At 41.8% G+C, this 18,587-nt stretch overlaps 1 protein-coding gene across 8 annotated transcripts in view; it reads right to left on the bottom strand.

Annotated features, from left to right (window-relative positions):
* Positions 1-18,587, bottom strand: part of tns1b (tensin 1b) — a 177,978-nt gene that overhangs the window by 115,920 nt on the left and 43,471 nt on the right. For all 8 annotated transcript variants that reach the window (XM_069662594.1, XM_069662597.1, XM_069662596.1 and 5 more), the window contains exon 2: positions 17,339-17,453. In XM_069662594.1, the coding sequence (XP_069518695.1) occupies positions 17,339-17,453 (115 nt within the window). The remainder of the gene's footprint in view (positions 1-17,338; positions 17,454-18,587) is intronic.

Raw genomic sequence — 18,587 nt, forward strand, 5'->3', positions numbered from 1 at the left:
GACACTTTAATCATTTGACCTCTTTGTTTTTTGATTTAATGTAAGTATAATCTCTTGAGTATCTTTGTGTTGAACTTATAACATGAAATTAAAATCGATGAAGCTATCTTAGCTTGTTAGCATGCTAACATGTGCTAATGATAACGTTGTTGTTTTTATTGGAACAACTTTAATGAATCAACACTTTTTGAGATGAGAGATTTGAGATGGACAAAAACTCAGATGCTAACCCTGACCCAAAATAAATAAGACTCTCAGACTGAACACTTTTCAATCCAGTTAGCAATTCAAGATATTTCATCTTTCTTTCTTCTACCTTTGTAAACCTTTGGACCTTTATGTTTGTACATGTGGACCAGGTCAGCTTGTTAGCATGCTAGCACATGCTAATATACAGCTGAGGTTGATGCAATATGTTCAGTTTTGCAGGTATTTGTTCATAAACAAAAACATTGGCTTAAGTTGAATATTACATAGTATAGAAATGTAAACAATTTCATCGTGACTTTTCATTCAAGACCAAAGACATCAAAAAACAGGAAGTGCTGCACAAGAATTTAGAGGCGCTCTTAAGGACACATCCTCAAGGAACCATGAACGTGTGAACCAAACTTAATGCCAAACTTCTAGAAATAAGTGTCAAAGTCTTTTGGATTCTTTTGGGGACTTTACCAAATCTGTGAACAGCAATCTATCCTGCATTTATTGAAATAACCTGGATCAGAGTGGTGAAAGGACCGATCAACCAAGAACCTGCTAGCACGACTAAAAACACAACAAACTCATTGAGTCGGTGCACTTTGCAGGATTCAAACCTTTTAATGGAGATTTTTTTGGAGTTGGCTGCAGTGAAAACAAGCCGTAAACACTGATGCTGCAAGCTTTGGTGGTTATATGATCCATTATTTCTAGAAAAATATTATTTAAAGACTCTTTAAAGAAGAAGATTTTGTGTTTTCACTGGAGGAAATGCAATGTGCGTTGAGTTGAAAGGAATTCATTGAAATCTTGCTCACACTCATAACAGACATTGTTCTACTATTGAATTTCAACACATTTCTGCAGCTTCCCTCCTACCCCCTGAGCCCCCTCACTGCTCCCCCACCGGGCCTACAAATAGGGGTCAATAGGGGAGAGCACCTGGAGCAGCGGCTCATAAATTGTCAGATCCCCTCCAAGGACAGAAGAAGGAAAACACAGCTCGGTGTGCCGAGGCGTAAGCTCTCCAAATAAAGGAGAAGACTGTATGCTTTTACTGGAACACGCTACACCTTATGTAATGAGTTATGCTTCCTGTCTCCAGCCACATTTTTCACAGCAAGTGTAATATCTGCTGTGATTATAAGTCATTGATATGAGATCTGGGAAGCAGCCAGTCCTCAAATAGTGTGAGAGTGAAGATAATGTGTGTTACACTGTGTTATGTCGTCAGTCGTGTGTTATCTTTCATGCCTTAGATATCCAGTATGCTCCTTAAACACTTTGTTCTCTCTGATGTATGTCCCTTTGTAACACAGTATATTTCTCATGCAAAGTACTTGAACCCTTTGTTCTTAAATGTTCTCGTCCATATTATTAATAATACATCTTCTCAATCCGTGCTGCATTAGGTGTCTTCAGAGAGAAAGCAAAGCTAATTTTGGAGGTAGCACAAGCACTGTCAAGGTCAATGGAAGAATGCAAATGATCAATGCAAAGTACCACCCTGCTATTGCTGCAAGGTTCGACAAGCCTGACAAAAAGAAACATGGTTATAATGTACACAAATTGCTAGATGTTGCAGTATGTATCAATGATGGAAGGATATATTAATGGCGTTGAGTCTAACTTAGGCTGTTAAAGTCAAAGTCTGTTCACCGTTATATCGCCTAACACCCATTTCATACACAACTTTTATGCATAATTGTACGAATGTGGACTGCAGTGGTTAGCACTGTTGCCTGCTAACAGCTAACAGGTTCCTAGTTCAAACTCCAGTTCTGAGGGGGCTTGCACCTTAGGGACCCGGGCCCGGATCTGAGTACACTTGAGCCCAAAGTCCAGTTCGTTTGATTGGTGTGAACACCGTGTACCATACTCAGGTATGCTTCGTTGATCGGGCACAGTTCGTTGATCCGTGCCCGGGTCCACTTGAAAAGGTGGTACGGTGTGAAAGCTACTGTACCAAAACACAGCAGTGGACTACTTTTTATGTCTCCTCTGAAACCTGTGTGTGTGCACAGCACCGCCGATCTCATCCTCTGAACTGCACGGCCATGGCTGATACTGTAGGAATGTAGGTGAGAGGGTCGTTCCTGATATGTTCTCTAATAGTAGGCATAGTGTGAAGGTCGGCTCCATCGTATGGGCTTGGGATCATGCAATTCACATGCTTTTCTACACTGGAACGACAACATAAACAATGTGACGTAGTTGATGATACTCTTCTTCTTCTCCTTGTTTCTGAGGTGCATTACCGCCACCTTCTGCTTCAGAGTCCTCCCGCAAGTGTACTCGGTTATGGAACGAAATTATTAATGTGAAAGCTGACAATCATACTTGGGTACGGTACAAAGCAATTGTACATAATGTGAAAACGCCCTGACTGAGGGGCCTCTCTATGTGGAGTTTGCATGTTCTCAATGTGCATGCGTGGGTTCCCTCTGGGTACTCCGTCTTCCTCCCACAGTCCAATAATCGTTAGGTTCATTGGTGACTCTAAAATTGCCCATAGGTGTGAGAGTGAGAGTGAGAGGTTGTCTGTCTCTGTGTGTCAGCCCTGTGATTGACTGGCAGTCAGTCCAGAGTGCACCCCCCGCCTCTCGCCCAAAGACAGCTGGGATCTGCTGCCTGCACTAAGGTAATATTTCAACACTACTTTACTTACTGGTTACTTTTTGCAGGTATAAGCCAAAACAGTTCAAGAGAACAGCAACCATTTTTCCATCTTCATCTTGGTTTTCTTTCCAACATAGACGAGTCTTACACATAGATTATCTGATTAGTATCACGAAACATGGGAAAGTTCTGCCGGGTACAAAGCATGCAACTGTGATTGGAGAATAGAGCGAGAAGGTGCAGTGCTTAGGAAGTGTTAACTTGAGAGAGGGGAGGAAAAGGGAGAGAGAGGCTGAGCTGAACACAAATGCACACTAGCTCCAACGCTAACTAGCTTAAAGCTAATGTCTGCACAATGGGTTCATGCACAATTGATGATTTAATTGGTCAAATATCCAAACTAACATTTTAATAGAATTTGAAAAAATCAATTTGTATTACTTTCACTGCTTGGTGCAACGTTAAAAGGAATGTACCTGGAGCAGAGCTCAGCTACAGACAGGCAGGCATTGATGTAGCCATCATTATATACGATTTTAATACGTTAACTTTATTACTGATTAAAGTCAGAAATTGAGATCAGATGTTTCCAAGGCTCCCAGACATCAGACTAACCGATCTGATGAGTTTATTCGGTTAGCTAAATCGTTTTAGGTTCTCATTTATAGACTCGAGTTCGTCATATTTGTTCTTCACTTTTTAACTGTGGCATTTTTTACTTTGCTCTTATAACACTGCAGAATGTTTTTGCAACACTATAAGTTCATATAAACATTTAATAGCCCTCAGCCTGCTTCAGGGTCAAAGGTTAAGTGTTCAGAACAGCTAAAGGTCAAACAACCAAGGCCGTGAATTTATTTTTCTTTTCTTTTTTTTTACTGAGACAAAAGCTTCATTCATTCATATTGAGGAGACTTGTATTTAAGTAACCCACGGCCATGTCTGCTTGATTGACACGTCATTAGTAAAACTCTTTGTGCAATGACAAAACGATGCATGTTTGAGACAAAACATTTGAATTAACTTGTATTTAAATAAACCCGTAGAGAAGGAGAGGATACAGTGTAAAAGTAGGGAAAGTGATAACCTTCCTTTCTGGAGCCAAATGTGTAATTACATCATGGTATAGTTAGTTTCTATTTCAGCACACGCAGGACTATATTTGCACTTGGGGGGTAACATTTGAAAGTCAGTTTGACTTCTTAATTAGAGACTTTCAAATGTGGGTGGCACCACGAATCCTACCGGAGCAAACATTTCCAAGTCTTCCAACGGTACTCCAGTTCCCAGGATGAAACCTAAAGGAGTCTTTCTGTACATACATGACCCACATAGACCATCGCAGGGCACACACTGAGTCAGGACGGTGACAGAAATAATGAACACATTGCATCATACTGCGTTTGGGACAACATACTCTGAATAAGGATAGCATTTAACATTCATCATCAACTGCTGATTATCCAACCACCAGAGGAGTTTAGACTCTTTTAATTGGGGCTGACATGTTATTTATGGGAGAGCCATTTATGTTTATTGATGGCACGTCATATATTTTCTGCAGACACATGTTGCAGCACATGGTTCTATATTTAGGGGCATATGTTAAAGGAAATTGCAGTTGCAGGTATAGGGAGCACCAGAAGCAATGGGAAGTATGTAAATCTATTTGTACAGCAGTTTTTATAAACAACAAAATATACAGCAAATAAAGCATAAAAAATATGTTTGGGTCTGCATAAGACTACTTCTAAAAATGGAAATGTTGAAAAAATTCAGTTTCAATATTATTTCTCCATCATTTTATTGCATTTTACAAGTTTGTCAATGTTAATGAAACACAAAGATGTGGGGAAAAAAGCCCACAATGACATATTCAAACTGCTTGTTTTGTTGGAGATCACCCAAAAACACAAAGAAATTTCATTTTCAATGATGTACACCGGCTTGGGGAGTAACGGAATATGTAATTAGATTACAGTTACAGAAAAAACAAGAGGTAAACCGTCCGTCTGACCGTCTCTGATAATACCATGCACCTGCGCGCACACGTTACAACACTTCATGGCACACAAGTCTCACAACACCGCTCCTCAAAGTTGCCATCAACAGTCTTTGGTTGCCATGGCCAGTGGTGAAAAAAAATGCTTTCACCGGGGGGAAATTTCATTTCGTCTTCAAAGGAGAAAATGGGAGCAACAACGCAGTAGAGTGCAAGGTATGTCTTCCAGCACAGAATTCCAGTTAAAAATGTTCGCTAACCTGTCGTCTTCTACAACTACTGAAGAATAGTTTGTGAGTGTGGTGATGGATGCAGCCGGCAATCGTGCTTTAAAGAGCATTGACATTTCTTTTCTCTTGTCTTTATTTGCAGAGTCAGTGTTGAAGTAATCCAGAAGTAACTGAAAGTAATCAGTTACTTTAAAATTGTGTTACTTGGATTAGGCTACTGATTACATATTTTTAACAGGTACTTAGTAACTGTATCGGAATACATTTTTTAAAGTAACCCTCCCATCCCTGGATATAATACCGAAAAAGAGGATTGGGCAGTTCAACAAAAATAGTATTTATATTCACTTGGAACTATTGGACCATTATTCAAAGGCAAACTCCTGTGCGCCTAAAAACACAGACATAAGGAGAGAGAGAGACCGATTCACTTCTTCACAACTCTGTTGTGTTTGTTTCGCTCTCAGATGACATGTGCATAGTTATCATATGCTAGTTTTACATTTCAACATACGCAATGGACCCCATTTTCATTCCTTAAAAAAGAATGGAAAAAATTTATTTTAAGATGAGATAATAGTCACGTGAACTTCGATTTTTTTTTTATCATTAAATGACAATTAGAATATTGGAAAATCATGACCCACCCGATTGGGAAACTAGAAAAATCGTTTTGGGTCTACTTTTACAGAAAGCTGTTTCTGACCTGCAGGAGTATTATCCAACACCAGTGGTGTACTCAGAGGGGGGGCAAGGGGCACAATCGCCCCCTAGTGCCCCCATTTCTGAATAAACACTGCGAAAGTGCCCCCATGGATGCCCCTGTCGTAGGTTAAAAATGATACAGTGGCCTCTGGGTGCCCCTACAGTGTATAAATGATACCTGTTGGAAAATTAGTTGGCCTCTCCTACCTGTAAGACAAAGTGCCCTCATGGTATGCCTCTGTGGTTAATATGCCCACGTTGTTGTTTCGCATCACAACTTTCTGCACTCTGGTGCCCCATGGCATACAGCGATTGCCCCTCTTTTTTTGCCCCTGCCCCTCAAACAGCCTGAGTACGCCACTGTCCATAACGGTTTTTTTAAACTTTATTAGATAAGACAGTGGATAGAGTCAGAAATAGGAAGAGAGAGTGGGGATGACATGCAGCACAGGGTGCTTCGAGGACTGAGCCTCTGTGCATGGCACGCGCACTTAACCGCTGAGCTACACCAGCTCCCCGAGACTGAACGCACACTGAGGCCTAAACAAAATACTTCTGACATGCATCACATGGAACGTTTCCAGAGATGTTAAACCAAACATACTGTTTGCTCGATAAGCATTTAAGCCATGTGCCTGTCTGTCAGGACGATGTCCAGTTCTGTTCCCACACGTGAGTCCCCAGTAAACAACACTGTGAGGACACATGGGAAGAAGCAGGACTTCCATATTGGGTGTGAAAGCGCTGCGCCCAGAGAAGCCCAGTTAGGCCTTACCTTGTTAGGAAGTTAGAGCTTAGGAGAATAAACAGAGCAGAAATTTTCCTGGTGGAGGAAAGGAGGGGAGAGACGCAGGAGGAGATGCCAGAAAGAGGAGAAGATGTTGGAGGAAAGGATGAATAAAAGGGGAGGGGGTGCAAAGCGTCAATCGTTAACAAAATGAGAGGGCAGCCTGGATGGGAGTTGGTCAAGATGAGGAGATGATGAGGAGTGTGGAACACCAGTTGCTATCTGACTCTGGTCTGTGGTATGCTATACAACATCGAAGAGAGGGAGGGAGGAGAGGGGGAAAGTATGATGGAGGTGGGGGTGTGTTTGGTGTGACTGAGGCTGGGTGATTTCCTTCCCCTGGTCCCTTGGTATGAGCGTGTTCTCCCACAGGGCTGGGCTGGACCTCCTCACAACGCCGAACACAATCAGAGGGCAGGGCGGGAGAGTTTCCCCTTCCTCCCCCCTCACTCTCACTCTCTCCATCCCTCTCTTTTTCTGCTTCTCTCGCTCTCATGCACAATCGCGGACACGTGAGCTCCGGCACGTGTTCATACGGTGTTCTTACACATACAGTACGTCAGCCCTGAGTGCAGACACACACTAACTCTCTGATTAATGAGCCGTTTTTCTCTCCTCCTCCTGCTCCCACCTACTGTGTGATGAAGTGGACATTTTAAATAAGGGTCTCCAGGTGGTGCTGCTGATAAGCTTAAACTAGCAGCGAAGCCAAAATCACAGAGTTACATAATTGGTTAACTTTCTATTAGAGTCTTGTATTTAATGACGTTACTACAGGTTGCAAATGTCATAACCAACTTGTCCACAGCATAAGAGCGTGTGTGTGTTTCTGGTACTGAGTTGTTTTGCCGTTACTTGATAGGAAAGCTGAAGACAGACGGGAAAACAAGGAAGAGAGATGGGATTACATGCAGCAAATGGCAATAGTTAGTGCACTGGGTGCACGCTCTACCAGGGTACATAAAGTTGGACATTTTCATACAATTCTATCGCTCTTCTCACTTCCTTTATTTACAGGCTTAAAGCATGGTCACTGCATGTCTCAGGCAGGCAGCCCAAATATTATTTTGTGCTGTCAATGTTCTAGGACAGTTTATGAAAACAAAAAAACATTTACACAATCTCAAATTATTTGGATTTTTGGTCTTTACTTCCACAGACATTCCAAACACAGGAATAAACTGTATATGGAGGACTTCTGTGTGTCCAGGGATATACAGTACAAACCATGTTGATGGAACATCTTGAGCCATGATACTGTAAAAAAAGAGGGGGCACTCCAAAAGATGTTTTTGATCCCGAGTATGTATTTGACAGCTATATGAACAAAATCAGAGTAAAACAAAGCTGCAACCAGATTTGAAATTCTTGCATTTGACACAATCTTTTTAACACCACACGCTGCTCTACGTTCAGTCTAAAAGACAAAGACTTTATTCTTTAAACAAAGAATAAAGTCTTTGCATAAACCTCAGTGTTTTAGAAAATCAATACAGTATCATAAAACATAATATTATGAAACTAAAGCGTATCGTTGTTTTCTTATACACCTAGCTGAAGGTACAGTTTGGTGCAAACCGGCTGTCAGGTCATGTAATATAAATCCTCTGAAACAGGCAGCGTGTTACAGCTGTTCCACAAAAGTGACGGTAAACAGCCTGATCTGATATGAATGAACAGAAAAATCGATCTTGTGTTTCATGTTTCTGAACACTCTGTAATACAGTCCGTCCAAGAAGTTGCCATGTTGCCGCAACCTTCAAATTTTGTTCTGCAACTTTGACCAATCATCATATTTCCCAGAGTGCATGAAGTCACTTACATCGCCCAAACTTTCTTCTTTGATATTCACTATATGTTTTTGCAGTGAAGCAGACAGCTGAGCGTCTCTCTTTCATGAGCTTCCTAATCCACCGTCAAACTACAATGTCTTTAAGGAGACGCTATACAGTGAATCTATAATAATAAATCTAACACTCGAAGTCTTCTTGTCATCATTTATCCATGTTTCTGTGCTCAAACAGTTAGATCGTAATCCTCCTGTCTCTTATCAATTGTCTTATACTGCTGCAGCAGCCGTAATAATGTGTAGATTCTCCTTTGCACATGTGGATAGCAATGAATGTGCATGTGCAGTGCAAAATGAGCATGTCATGCCGGGTGACTTTTGTATCAGCTGCCGTGAAATCAGGCATTTCTGGCAGCAACAATCGGGGAAAAAGCCGCAAAATCCTGGAGGGGCTGGTAATACAATGCTCTTGCTGTTTCTGCAGCATTAATGTTAGTAATTATTGACAGTCAGTCAACACAAATATCAATCATTTGACTCATACAGGCTTGTCATCATTCAGCCCACACGTCTCCCCGTCAGTGTCGGGTTCTGTGGGTAAAGCCCCACCTTCATCCAGCTGCTCAGTCTTTCCAACACGGGAGATTCCCAAAGAGAGCGCAGGACGGCACAGTCAAGCCTGAGTGAGAGTTCCCATACACTCAGTCTGTGTACTCTGTGTCATGTGTTTGCTTCAGCCTGACAAAACACAGCTTCTGTTTGTTTACTTGCAGTCTATGTTTTGTGTGTGTGTGTGAGTATTAGTGTTTGACTGTGTTTGGTTGGAGCAGCTGCTTCCGCTGATTCAAGCTGCAGCTACAAAACACAGTCCATGTTAACATGTAAATATGAAGAGTTCAGGTTTGAGGTTTGTGCTGGAATACTGAGCGTGTACAGAGGGAGCCAGCAGCAGATGTAGCTGTACAGCAGCTTGAGAGAGGTATTCCATTTAAAGCAAAGGGCTCTGCTGCCCCCTGGTGGCTGGAACAGGAACTACATGCCAGAGTGCACTAGTAGTGTAGGAGTGGATTACACATACAAAACTAAACACTTAAAACTATACTAACTAAACAACTGCAGTGCACACTTACTATTATCATAATTGATGTAATAATAATTTTCTTGTGTTCAAAATGCAACAAAAACTCTCCAATGACAAGATCCGTTCAGGTGCTCCTCTGGACCTGTGAATCATATCACATGATCTTCATCCACAGATGGAGTTTATCCAGATGTGATTAAATGTAGATGACAGAAAATTGTATGACTATTAGTCAAACTGCAGTGTAATTTTACAATGTATGATATTTTATACATGCCTAAGTCAGTTCCTGACAAAGCTTATTAGCTACAGATTTTGCTGTATATTTTTCAACAAATAACTCAATTGTGTGCTCACAAGTAAAAACTAAATGAAATGAAGCTCCCTCCAAACCTTGGTGCTGTAAAAATCCTCGACATTAATTAATGTTCAAGTGGCTGTATGTGAGAGAGGCAGTCTGGCTGGTGCAGGACTTTAATTATAATATAGTTGTGCGTTCTTCCATATCTACACATACAAGTGAAAGGTGTAAACTATATATATATTTTATTATTATTTTTATCATTATTACTTCTTTATTTCTTCTTATTTTCATTGATATTAATGTTGTTGCTATTATTATCCTACTGTTATTGTTTGTACTATTTGATCAGTTTTTTCGTGTGTCTGAGCTGCTGTAACAGGTTAATTTCCCCCAATGGGCGTTCAATTGAGATGATCTTATCTTAGTAGTGTTCTAATCAGTTCTACTGTTTTTTTTTTTACAGATTTGTTTTTACAGTTCTCTGTAAAAATAAATGTCAGGTGATATTTAACTATGTCTCCATCCATCTATCCATTATCTATATCACTTATCCTATTCAGGGTCGCAGGGGGGCTGGAGCCTATACCAGCTGTTATTGGGCGAGAAGCGGGGTTACACCTGGACTGGTCGCCAGTCAATCACAGGGCTGACACACACAGACAAAAAACCTTTCACGTTCACACTCACACTTACGGGCAATTTAGAGTCGCAAATGAACCTAAGGAGCATGTCTTTGGACTGTTGGTGCCAATTCTTTAAACCTTTTATATATTTATATAAAAAAAACGACCCAGATGCAAGATTTGACACAAAAGACGGAGCCCTAAATTTGCCTTGGATGCACACTGTTGAGTTGTACAACACACTCAAATCAATGCGCTATCCCAGTTAAAAAGTGCAGTTGCAATATTTCAAGACATCCAACAGGTGGCGCCCTGACTGCACGAACTGCTGTGGAGCTGCCAATGAGGGGACTGAGTTAGATTTGTTTTAAGTTACTGTAACTGTCGAGAACAGTTAAAAATCTGGTCACATTATGGTGTGATTTAAAAGGATACGGTTTAATATGTTTGAGCCGTTTTGTGAGAAAACATGCGGCACAGATGTGTGCATGTAGTTTATCAGACTGTAGAGCAGACATGCAGACAGGTGAGAGTGTAACAGTTCATGTGCATGCAGAAGGAAGAAGCTGAACTCCCAAACAACAACAAATATATCTTCCATTCACTGTGACAGAGCACAGGGAGCCTCTGTCCTCTGGCACGACTTATGGAAAGTCATTGTGCAGTCATTTTAGTAGATTAGGATAATGATATTAGAGCGGGAGACGGTGTATATCCATCATCCACAGTAAACCAGAGCTCACATTCATCCATCTACTGCACATATTAGACTAAACGACGCAAGCAGTGTCACCAAGAAAGATTACTATGCTTCTATGTACTCTACATGTTTAAGTGTATGGGTGTATGCATGTTTGAAGTGTTACCTGCTGCATGACAAGAATCTCCAACTATTTTTATATTCTGCAGTAACAAAATGTTTTCCTAACTTGGTCATGCCTTCCAAACATCGGTAGTTGATATAAAAGCGCTGCATGCAGCCAATCCTGCATGTGTGTTTGTGTTTCAGGCCTCGTAGTGATTGCTGCATACCAGCTGTATGAGCTCAGCAGTCAAGAACAGAGCTGCGATAACCTTCACTCTACCTCACTCACACACACACGCTTACACCTGCTATTGTGGAGTGTCCCCGGCACAGTCTTTGAAGATCACTGTTTACAGTCAGGGACGGTGGAGTGGTCGCCTCCAGAACAAGGACAAAGTACACGCCCCCGAGCTAAAGAGCCACACCTTTTGCAAAAAAACTGTTTTTTAATAAATATATTTTGTATTATGGCATTAAAAATGCTCAGTATGTGAACAAAATCAAGTCAATTCTAACTAAAAATAAGGTTGCTTCATAAACTACATAAGGAACTAAATCATCTCAGTATCACTTTACCTTTTAAGGGCACAACAGTCTTGACTGACCTGTTCCTGCACACAAACCTCCCATTTAACCTGAACTGCACAACAGTGAATGAATATAACAGCCAGTTCCTGCCCTCAGGGCCACGTCTCCAAAAATACCCCACCACAGAGGGCTTTTTTTTTTTTACTGGAAAACTGCGGTCCTGACCTGCGTCAACATGCTATTGTCAAAAGTAAGAAACACCTTGTATCCTGGCAACCGGTAAAGAGACAGGAAGTGCTGGTGTCATTACGCGACCATGTGACGGGACAATGTTTGTAAACAAGAGCAGCAGAGGGAAGGAGCTGTGTGAGGGAGCGGCTGGATCCTGTCAGGCTTTATTATGATCATGTTGAATGTTAAAAGTGTCCAATATATATCTAAGCTCATGGAGTGAGTTACATAAAATCATATTTTCCTAACTTATTAACACTTTATTTTTAGGGAATCAGCTGAATAATATTCTGGCAGAGGTTAGACGAGAAAATCGACACAACTCTCAAACCTGTTAGCTAAATTTGAAGCTGGATTCACACAGGGAAACAGCTATGGGGAGTCCTCATTTGGATATTTCTTTTAATACTGCTGCCATGCACTATGCAGACAATGTTTTCAGTTGCGTAGTATAAGAATTTGAACAGAAGTGTCCTACATAGGTGTGCACTTACCACAAATTACAACCCAAATACTTGAACGCTTCTTATTCTTCTTTCTAATGGCAGATTGCAACTTGGTGGACCATCATCACCAACATCTGACTGTGATTTTGATCTGCCATAATCTGTTATACACTTTATACAAATGAGATAGAGGAAGACAAACGCTATTCAGGGGAAATTCAACATTTTTCACTCTGTTTTTACAAACATGCTACACACACATAGGCTCGAAATACACACATGCATAAACAGGACTCTCTGGGTGTGCATTAATGGAGAGATGTCAGAGTGAGGGGGCTGCACATGGACAAGCGCTCCGAGCTGTTGGGGGATTGGGTGCCTTGCTCAAGGAAAGGAACTGGCACCATGCTTGGTCCGTACCCGGAGTCAAACCGGCCACCCTCCGGTTCCCAAGCCAAACCTCTATCCATATAACATGTCAGTTAGTGAACAGAGCTAGCCGTTTGCCCCTAGGTCCAGTCTTCATGCTAAGCTAAGCTAACTTTTTTGCAGGCTACCCGTCTTTATCATCTATATACTGAAAAAGACTTGAAACTAGAAATTGAGAACATAAGCTCGCGAGGAAATGATTACTGAAGTAGTAAATCAAGCGAGAAGTAGTAGGGTTATTTTCTGGTAGACTAACATACAACCCAATCTCGGAACGTATCGACTACAACAGTGAACGTATCAGGCGTGTCCAGTTTAGCCAGCGCTTAGCGATAAACGACTTCCATTTCCGCGTGCTGCAATGTTTACAGTCCAGTTCGCAACCTGAGAAGCGACCATGTGTTCGGATCAAAAGTGAAGCGAAAATTTGCCCCTCCAGATGTGACTGTGAAATAAAAGCCGTCATATCTTGGTTCATTAAATCCCCTGGAGGAGCGCCCGTTCATCTGTTAGTGGTGAGTTTCAGTTTCACTGTAAATAGTAAGTTACACAGAGGCTGCACTCTGGCTGACTTCAGCGGGATGAACCCGAAAAAGAAACAGATTTTCTTGTGATTGACTTGAACGGGTCTGAAGTTTCTAAAATAATATCATGAGGCAGATTAGTAACAAGGCAAAATGATCCTTTGTCTGGTCTGTCCTCAAGAGGAGAAGAACACTACTTTAAAATGTTCGTTTGTTGAACGGAGGTCGGATCGATCTGATGCATTCAAGGAAGTCAGGAAATCTGAACGCCAAACAACTTTTGCGACAGCATCGAGTTGAATTTTAGATCGAGAACAGATTGTTAGCTGTTAGCATGCAGATGTCGGTTTAAAGAGATTAATAAGAAGCTAAATTGTTGTCACATTGCGCCTGCTTCTGCTCTCCACATGGATCATTTTTCCTGCATACGCCGCAGCCTGCTGATACGTGATTGGTCAATATTACCCGGACTACAAGCGTACTACAAACGGAAACCAGAACACTTCCTGTACTAACAATTCACATCCCTGCCTACAGATTCTACATGTTTTTGTAGAAGCTGTAAAAAGAGATTAAATATAGTCCAACTTCTTTTGCGTCATCATGAGTCGCCCCCTGCTGGCCATTAGAAAGAACAGTTCCTTCTGCATTGGCTCCAATTTTGAAACCAAGAAGCAGTTCACTTCTTACATGCACTCCATGCACTCCATGATAACCCCGCTGACATCATCAGCTGCATTACTGCTGCTCTCCACCTCTGCATGTTTCCAGCCTTTAACCTCAGCTCTCCATTTTGCTTGATGCTTCTAGTTTTGCCAAAAATGAGAGCTGAATGAATCATAAGACAGACGGAGTGAGAAGGACAGAGAGCGGTTCATGTCTGCTGCAGAGGAAACTGTTCACGTTGTGTTGTGATCGTAAATCCTCAAACACACACACACATTTTCTTGTGCACATGACCAGACATGACGAAGAAGCAAGAATAGATGGGAGGTAAATCATATCAGAATAGATTTCCATGCAGCCTTGTCATGATGGTTTATTCCCCCTATAAATCAGGCCTTAAAAAAGACGGTCCCAGGTGCTTTCTGCAGTCATTTTAAGAGAACATTTCAGTGACTGTCTGCACACACAAATGAACATTATTCATACAGAGAAAAGTGATGGAAAAACTAATCACTCTTTTCTCTTTTACTTAGCAGCTGAAGGACAGGACAAGTCGCTTCAGAGGTCACGCAGGATACAAGTCTTCTGCAAAGTACCGTCTGAAGCCCGCTGAGCACGGGAAACAAAGATGCCAAGGTAAAACTTTAATCACACACATCCAACTGCACAACAACAACAACATCTGGACTCACCAGTCTGATCACAGAGCAGAGAGCAGGTTAAAAGCAGGAGGTGAACTGCACAGATTTTATAAGCCTTTATTTGAGCTGCAGATAAAGAAGGGAACAGTGGTAATCAGCCACTTTACGACGCGATATAAGATTTTAACCTGTAATTTTAAGATTATGTGGCACGTAGCCACATGATGGATGGATGGAGGACGGGAACTCAACATACTCTACATACACAGACTACATACGCTCTTTGGTATCAAAGGGTTTAACGGTGAGGTAACAGAAATATAGGCAGTGAAATAAAAGTGCAACAGTTGCCTCTGCCTGAATACCGACTCTAAGGTGTCCGTGAGAGATGTACACACAGCTATTTATTGGATTGACAGCTTTTATTCAAGCATCAAATTGAGAAATTTCCGAGCATAGGAATTTTGAATGTAACGATACATCGATACGGATCATTACTGGGACTGAATGAACAACGAATCAGTATCATAAGACCTTTTTACACTGCGTGCTAATGAAGCTCTGCTGTCATGTCGCCTTTGTCATTTTACACTGGACCAAACAATGCCAGCATGTGTGTTTTTACACCATGTTCCTGCGTTGCAGAAGCTAAACGTGTGCGACAAACACACACACACACACGGCGCTGTTCACCCTGCTCGCTCCACTGTTTAAACTGACGCTGTTTCGCCACCATCACGCTTCTGTTACCTCCGAGTCTGGCTCAGAGGCGGAACGACCCCACCATACCGCCCCTTGTGTTTTACATAGAAGACGAGACGCAACAGAGGCGTAATAATCCCGCTGTGAACTGGCAGTGTAAAAAGGGCCATAGATACAAAGTCAAAACATTATATTAAAAATAATACATTCAAATACTGTATCTTAGTCGTTAATTAACTTATAGTTATAACCTTGTGATTTGTCTTTGAAGTTGTCGTGGTAATTCAAAGCTAAATCCAAAAGTCAACTGGACTTGGTTGAAGTTCTTGAGTCAGTTCTAAACTGACTGGTGGACGGAGCTAGAATTAAAAGCTTTAAGGCCTTTTGGATTTTGTGATTTATTCTGACCTGCAGGCAGAAGAACAAAATGTCTTTCTGTCAAGTGGCCATCAGAGTCCAGAAAGATACCAGTGTGCAGAGAACGTCGTCGTTGTTTGTCTAAGCTGTGCCCTTAAAGCATCGTCCTGTCCTGTGTCAGGTTTGGGAAGCTGCACGCTGAATGTTCCCCCTTGGTGTGCCAAACCAAACATCCAGACATTTCCGCAAAGTTTCATTGGACTCTATCTGTCTGAAAACAGACATTTCCATCACAACATGATACTGTGAGCAGACCAGGGTCGTATATTCTTTATTTTGTTTTAACCAACTTAAAGTACCAGATGGGAAAGATTTACTGCATGGAGAAAAGTGGCAACATTTATCGTTTCTTTCCTGCATTTGTTTGTTGTTTCACATTTTACTTAAATTTCACAAAGCTGGCACCAGCAAAGACAAAAGCAACTAAACAATAGAAGCATGACACACGGTTTGACTCAGGGACCAAAACGAAGTTATATTTGTTTAAAAAAAATAACCAAAGGAACATTTATGGAAGCAGCCCTGACATATTTATGCAGCGCCATTGACTAAAGCCACAAAGACAATCTAAAAGTACTTCAACCCTACAATGCACTTGACTCATCATCACCAGTCAAACACAAAGACTCCTCACTAAACACCATTAAGGAAATTGAGAAGCTGTTAACCCTTAGCCCCTCTGAGGCTTCTTCTGCCCTCCTCTGTCACTTTACTGACACAAAGGTGACCTCAGGTAACCTCAGATGACCCCTCGTTTAGACCACTGATGGATGTTGTAACAGATATTGCCTTTATTGTTCCAGCAGGTCAGAACAGTTAGAGCAGACCCCTCAGCAAGCTTCGAACTACAAAAAATGGCCAACTGTCTGTTGCTAAAAGGCGACTGTCAAAACTTTCTTTTAGGCCTTACTAGTCTCAGCCTATATATTGTCTTGTAAAGATTTGCGGATTCTGATCCAAAACAGTAACTTGGGGCGCTGGTTAAGCTCAGTTGGTAGAGCAGGCGCTCCATGTATGGAGGCTACAGTCCACGACGCAGAGGCCACAGGTTTGACTCCTGCCCTCGGTCCTTTGCTGCACGTGATCCCCCACTCTTTGCTCACAATATTTCATGTCTCTCTTCAGCTGTCCGATCAATAAAAGCAGAAATGACTCAAAAAAGAATCTTAAAAAACAAACTGTAACTTAACCTTGGCTTTAAAGCAGCATATTGCAGCCCTATCTGGATGAAAGAAGTTTCCGAGTTGATAACATTTTCGCTGAAGAATGTGACACGCTGTGCGACAGGGTTTTAGCTGCATTTTCTCTCCTTTAATGGGTGTGTCAGAGGCTTCGCCCAATCAGCATCAACATGTATATAAACTTCGCAGAGGGGCACTTTCCTAACACAATATACACAGCAGGGTGTTTAAAGAACCACCATTTCCCTCTAAATAAACGTTTTGCTAAGTTGTGTCAGGGCTGAACACTGAACACGTGTGCTCTGTGGGATCTGTAACCACACCCAACATTGATGTCACTGTGTCGCAAGGTCAGAGGTTAAACTGCTGGATGTTTGTAAGGGTTTGTTTGGGACTTGAGGAGATCAGAGTTTCAGGACAGGTGACTGACCTCTGCAGACGAGTCCGTCTTGGATGATGGTCTGTTTGCACACGCCGCAGTGCTTGGTCTTCTTGAAAGTCTTCACCCGGAACGTGTGGGAATGAAGAGCCTCCAACTCCTCCGGCTGCAGAGAAGAAAACAGAAGACAAAAGAGGAGGAATGTTAGTGTGAGAAAGTGGCGACCTGACGGGACCTTAATGAGACCAGGTGGTGTGAGTCATTTTTGGACTCTTGTTTTTTACGTGCAGGTGTTTCACTGATATTTTTATCTTGGTTCATTTGCAATACAAAACATTTAACCGGAAAAAGGCATGTGACGACTCTTGAAATCTTTCTTTAAACACATGCAGGAAGGAAGGCTAAGGTCGGCTCAAATAAAAACTAGACAAAGTGTTTTCATTCTTTCCTCCTCCTCCTCTCTCTCCCTGTAAACTTTCGTCCTGTCATCTCATTTCCCTTGCAGGTGTGTTACGCAACTCTTAAGAGAAACTCTCCGGCGGTGCTCCCCACCCCGGTTAAACACCCCTCCGTGTCTGTCTGCAGCCTGCTGTTTTTCCTCTCCTGTATACCCTCCTTCACCCCCCGTGGTCCTTTTCCTGTCTACTTTGTAAACTTGCCATTCAGCAGTGTTGGAGGGCAAACACAAAAGTCAAGCTTTGACTGTTTCCTGCGGTGTCTTTCGGAGAACCCTGCATCGTATTTCCATTTGCCCCCTAATGACTGACCACAGGGAAAAGTGACATCATTTCTGAGGTCTATTTGTTCAGCTGGTTCACGTTTTAACTTTGAGGTTCAGCCGATTGGGAATAATGGTCCAATGAATCCCTCACGACAGCCTTACCAAATGTTTATATTTTAACCATTATGCTTTAAAGGTACTAAGCCAACAGTTTCTTACTCCATCAAATAAAGTGAAGTGGCATTAAATGTAACCTGCAATTATCCAATTGAAATGGTTGGTATAAGAGAGATAAAGAATACGAATTTCACTGGACACTTTATTCTTTAACCGTCACAGTCCAACTAATCATTTAATATGTCTAAAATGTATGTCTTCAATGTACCTTAATGTACATATGTTCCAGACTGGGATCAAAGAGAAAGCGTGGCAGGAAGTGCCAGTTTAGCGTGGCGTCCATGCATGAGGCTTCCATTAAGCGTGTGCATGCAGGACAGGGCTGAGAGTGGCCATGTGGTTGGCATATTGGGGGACTTTGCACAGGAATTTTCATCTGGAGAAACCATATAATCTCAAAGC

This window comes from Semicossyphus pulcher, unplaced genomic scaffold, assembly GCF_022749685.1.
Source record: "Semicossyphus pulcher isolate SPU_LCO1_2020_fin unplaced genomic scaffold, fSemPul1.0.p SCAF_15, whole genome shotgun sequence".
In the NCBI taxonomy this organism is placed as follows: domain Eukaryota; kingdom Metazoa; phylum Chordata; class Actinopteri; order Labriformes; family Labridae; genus Semicossyphus; species Semicossyphus pulcher.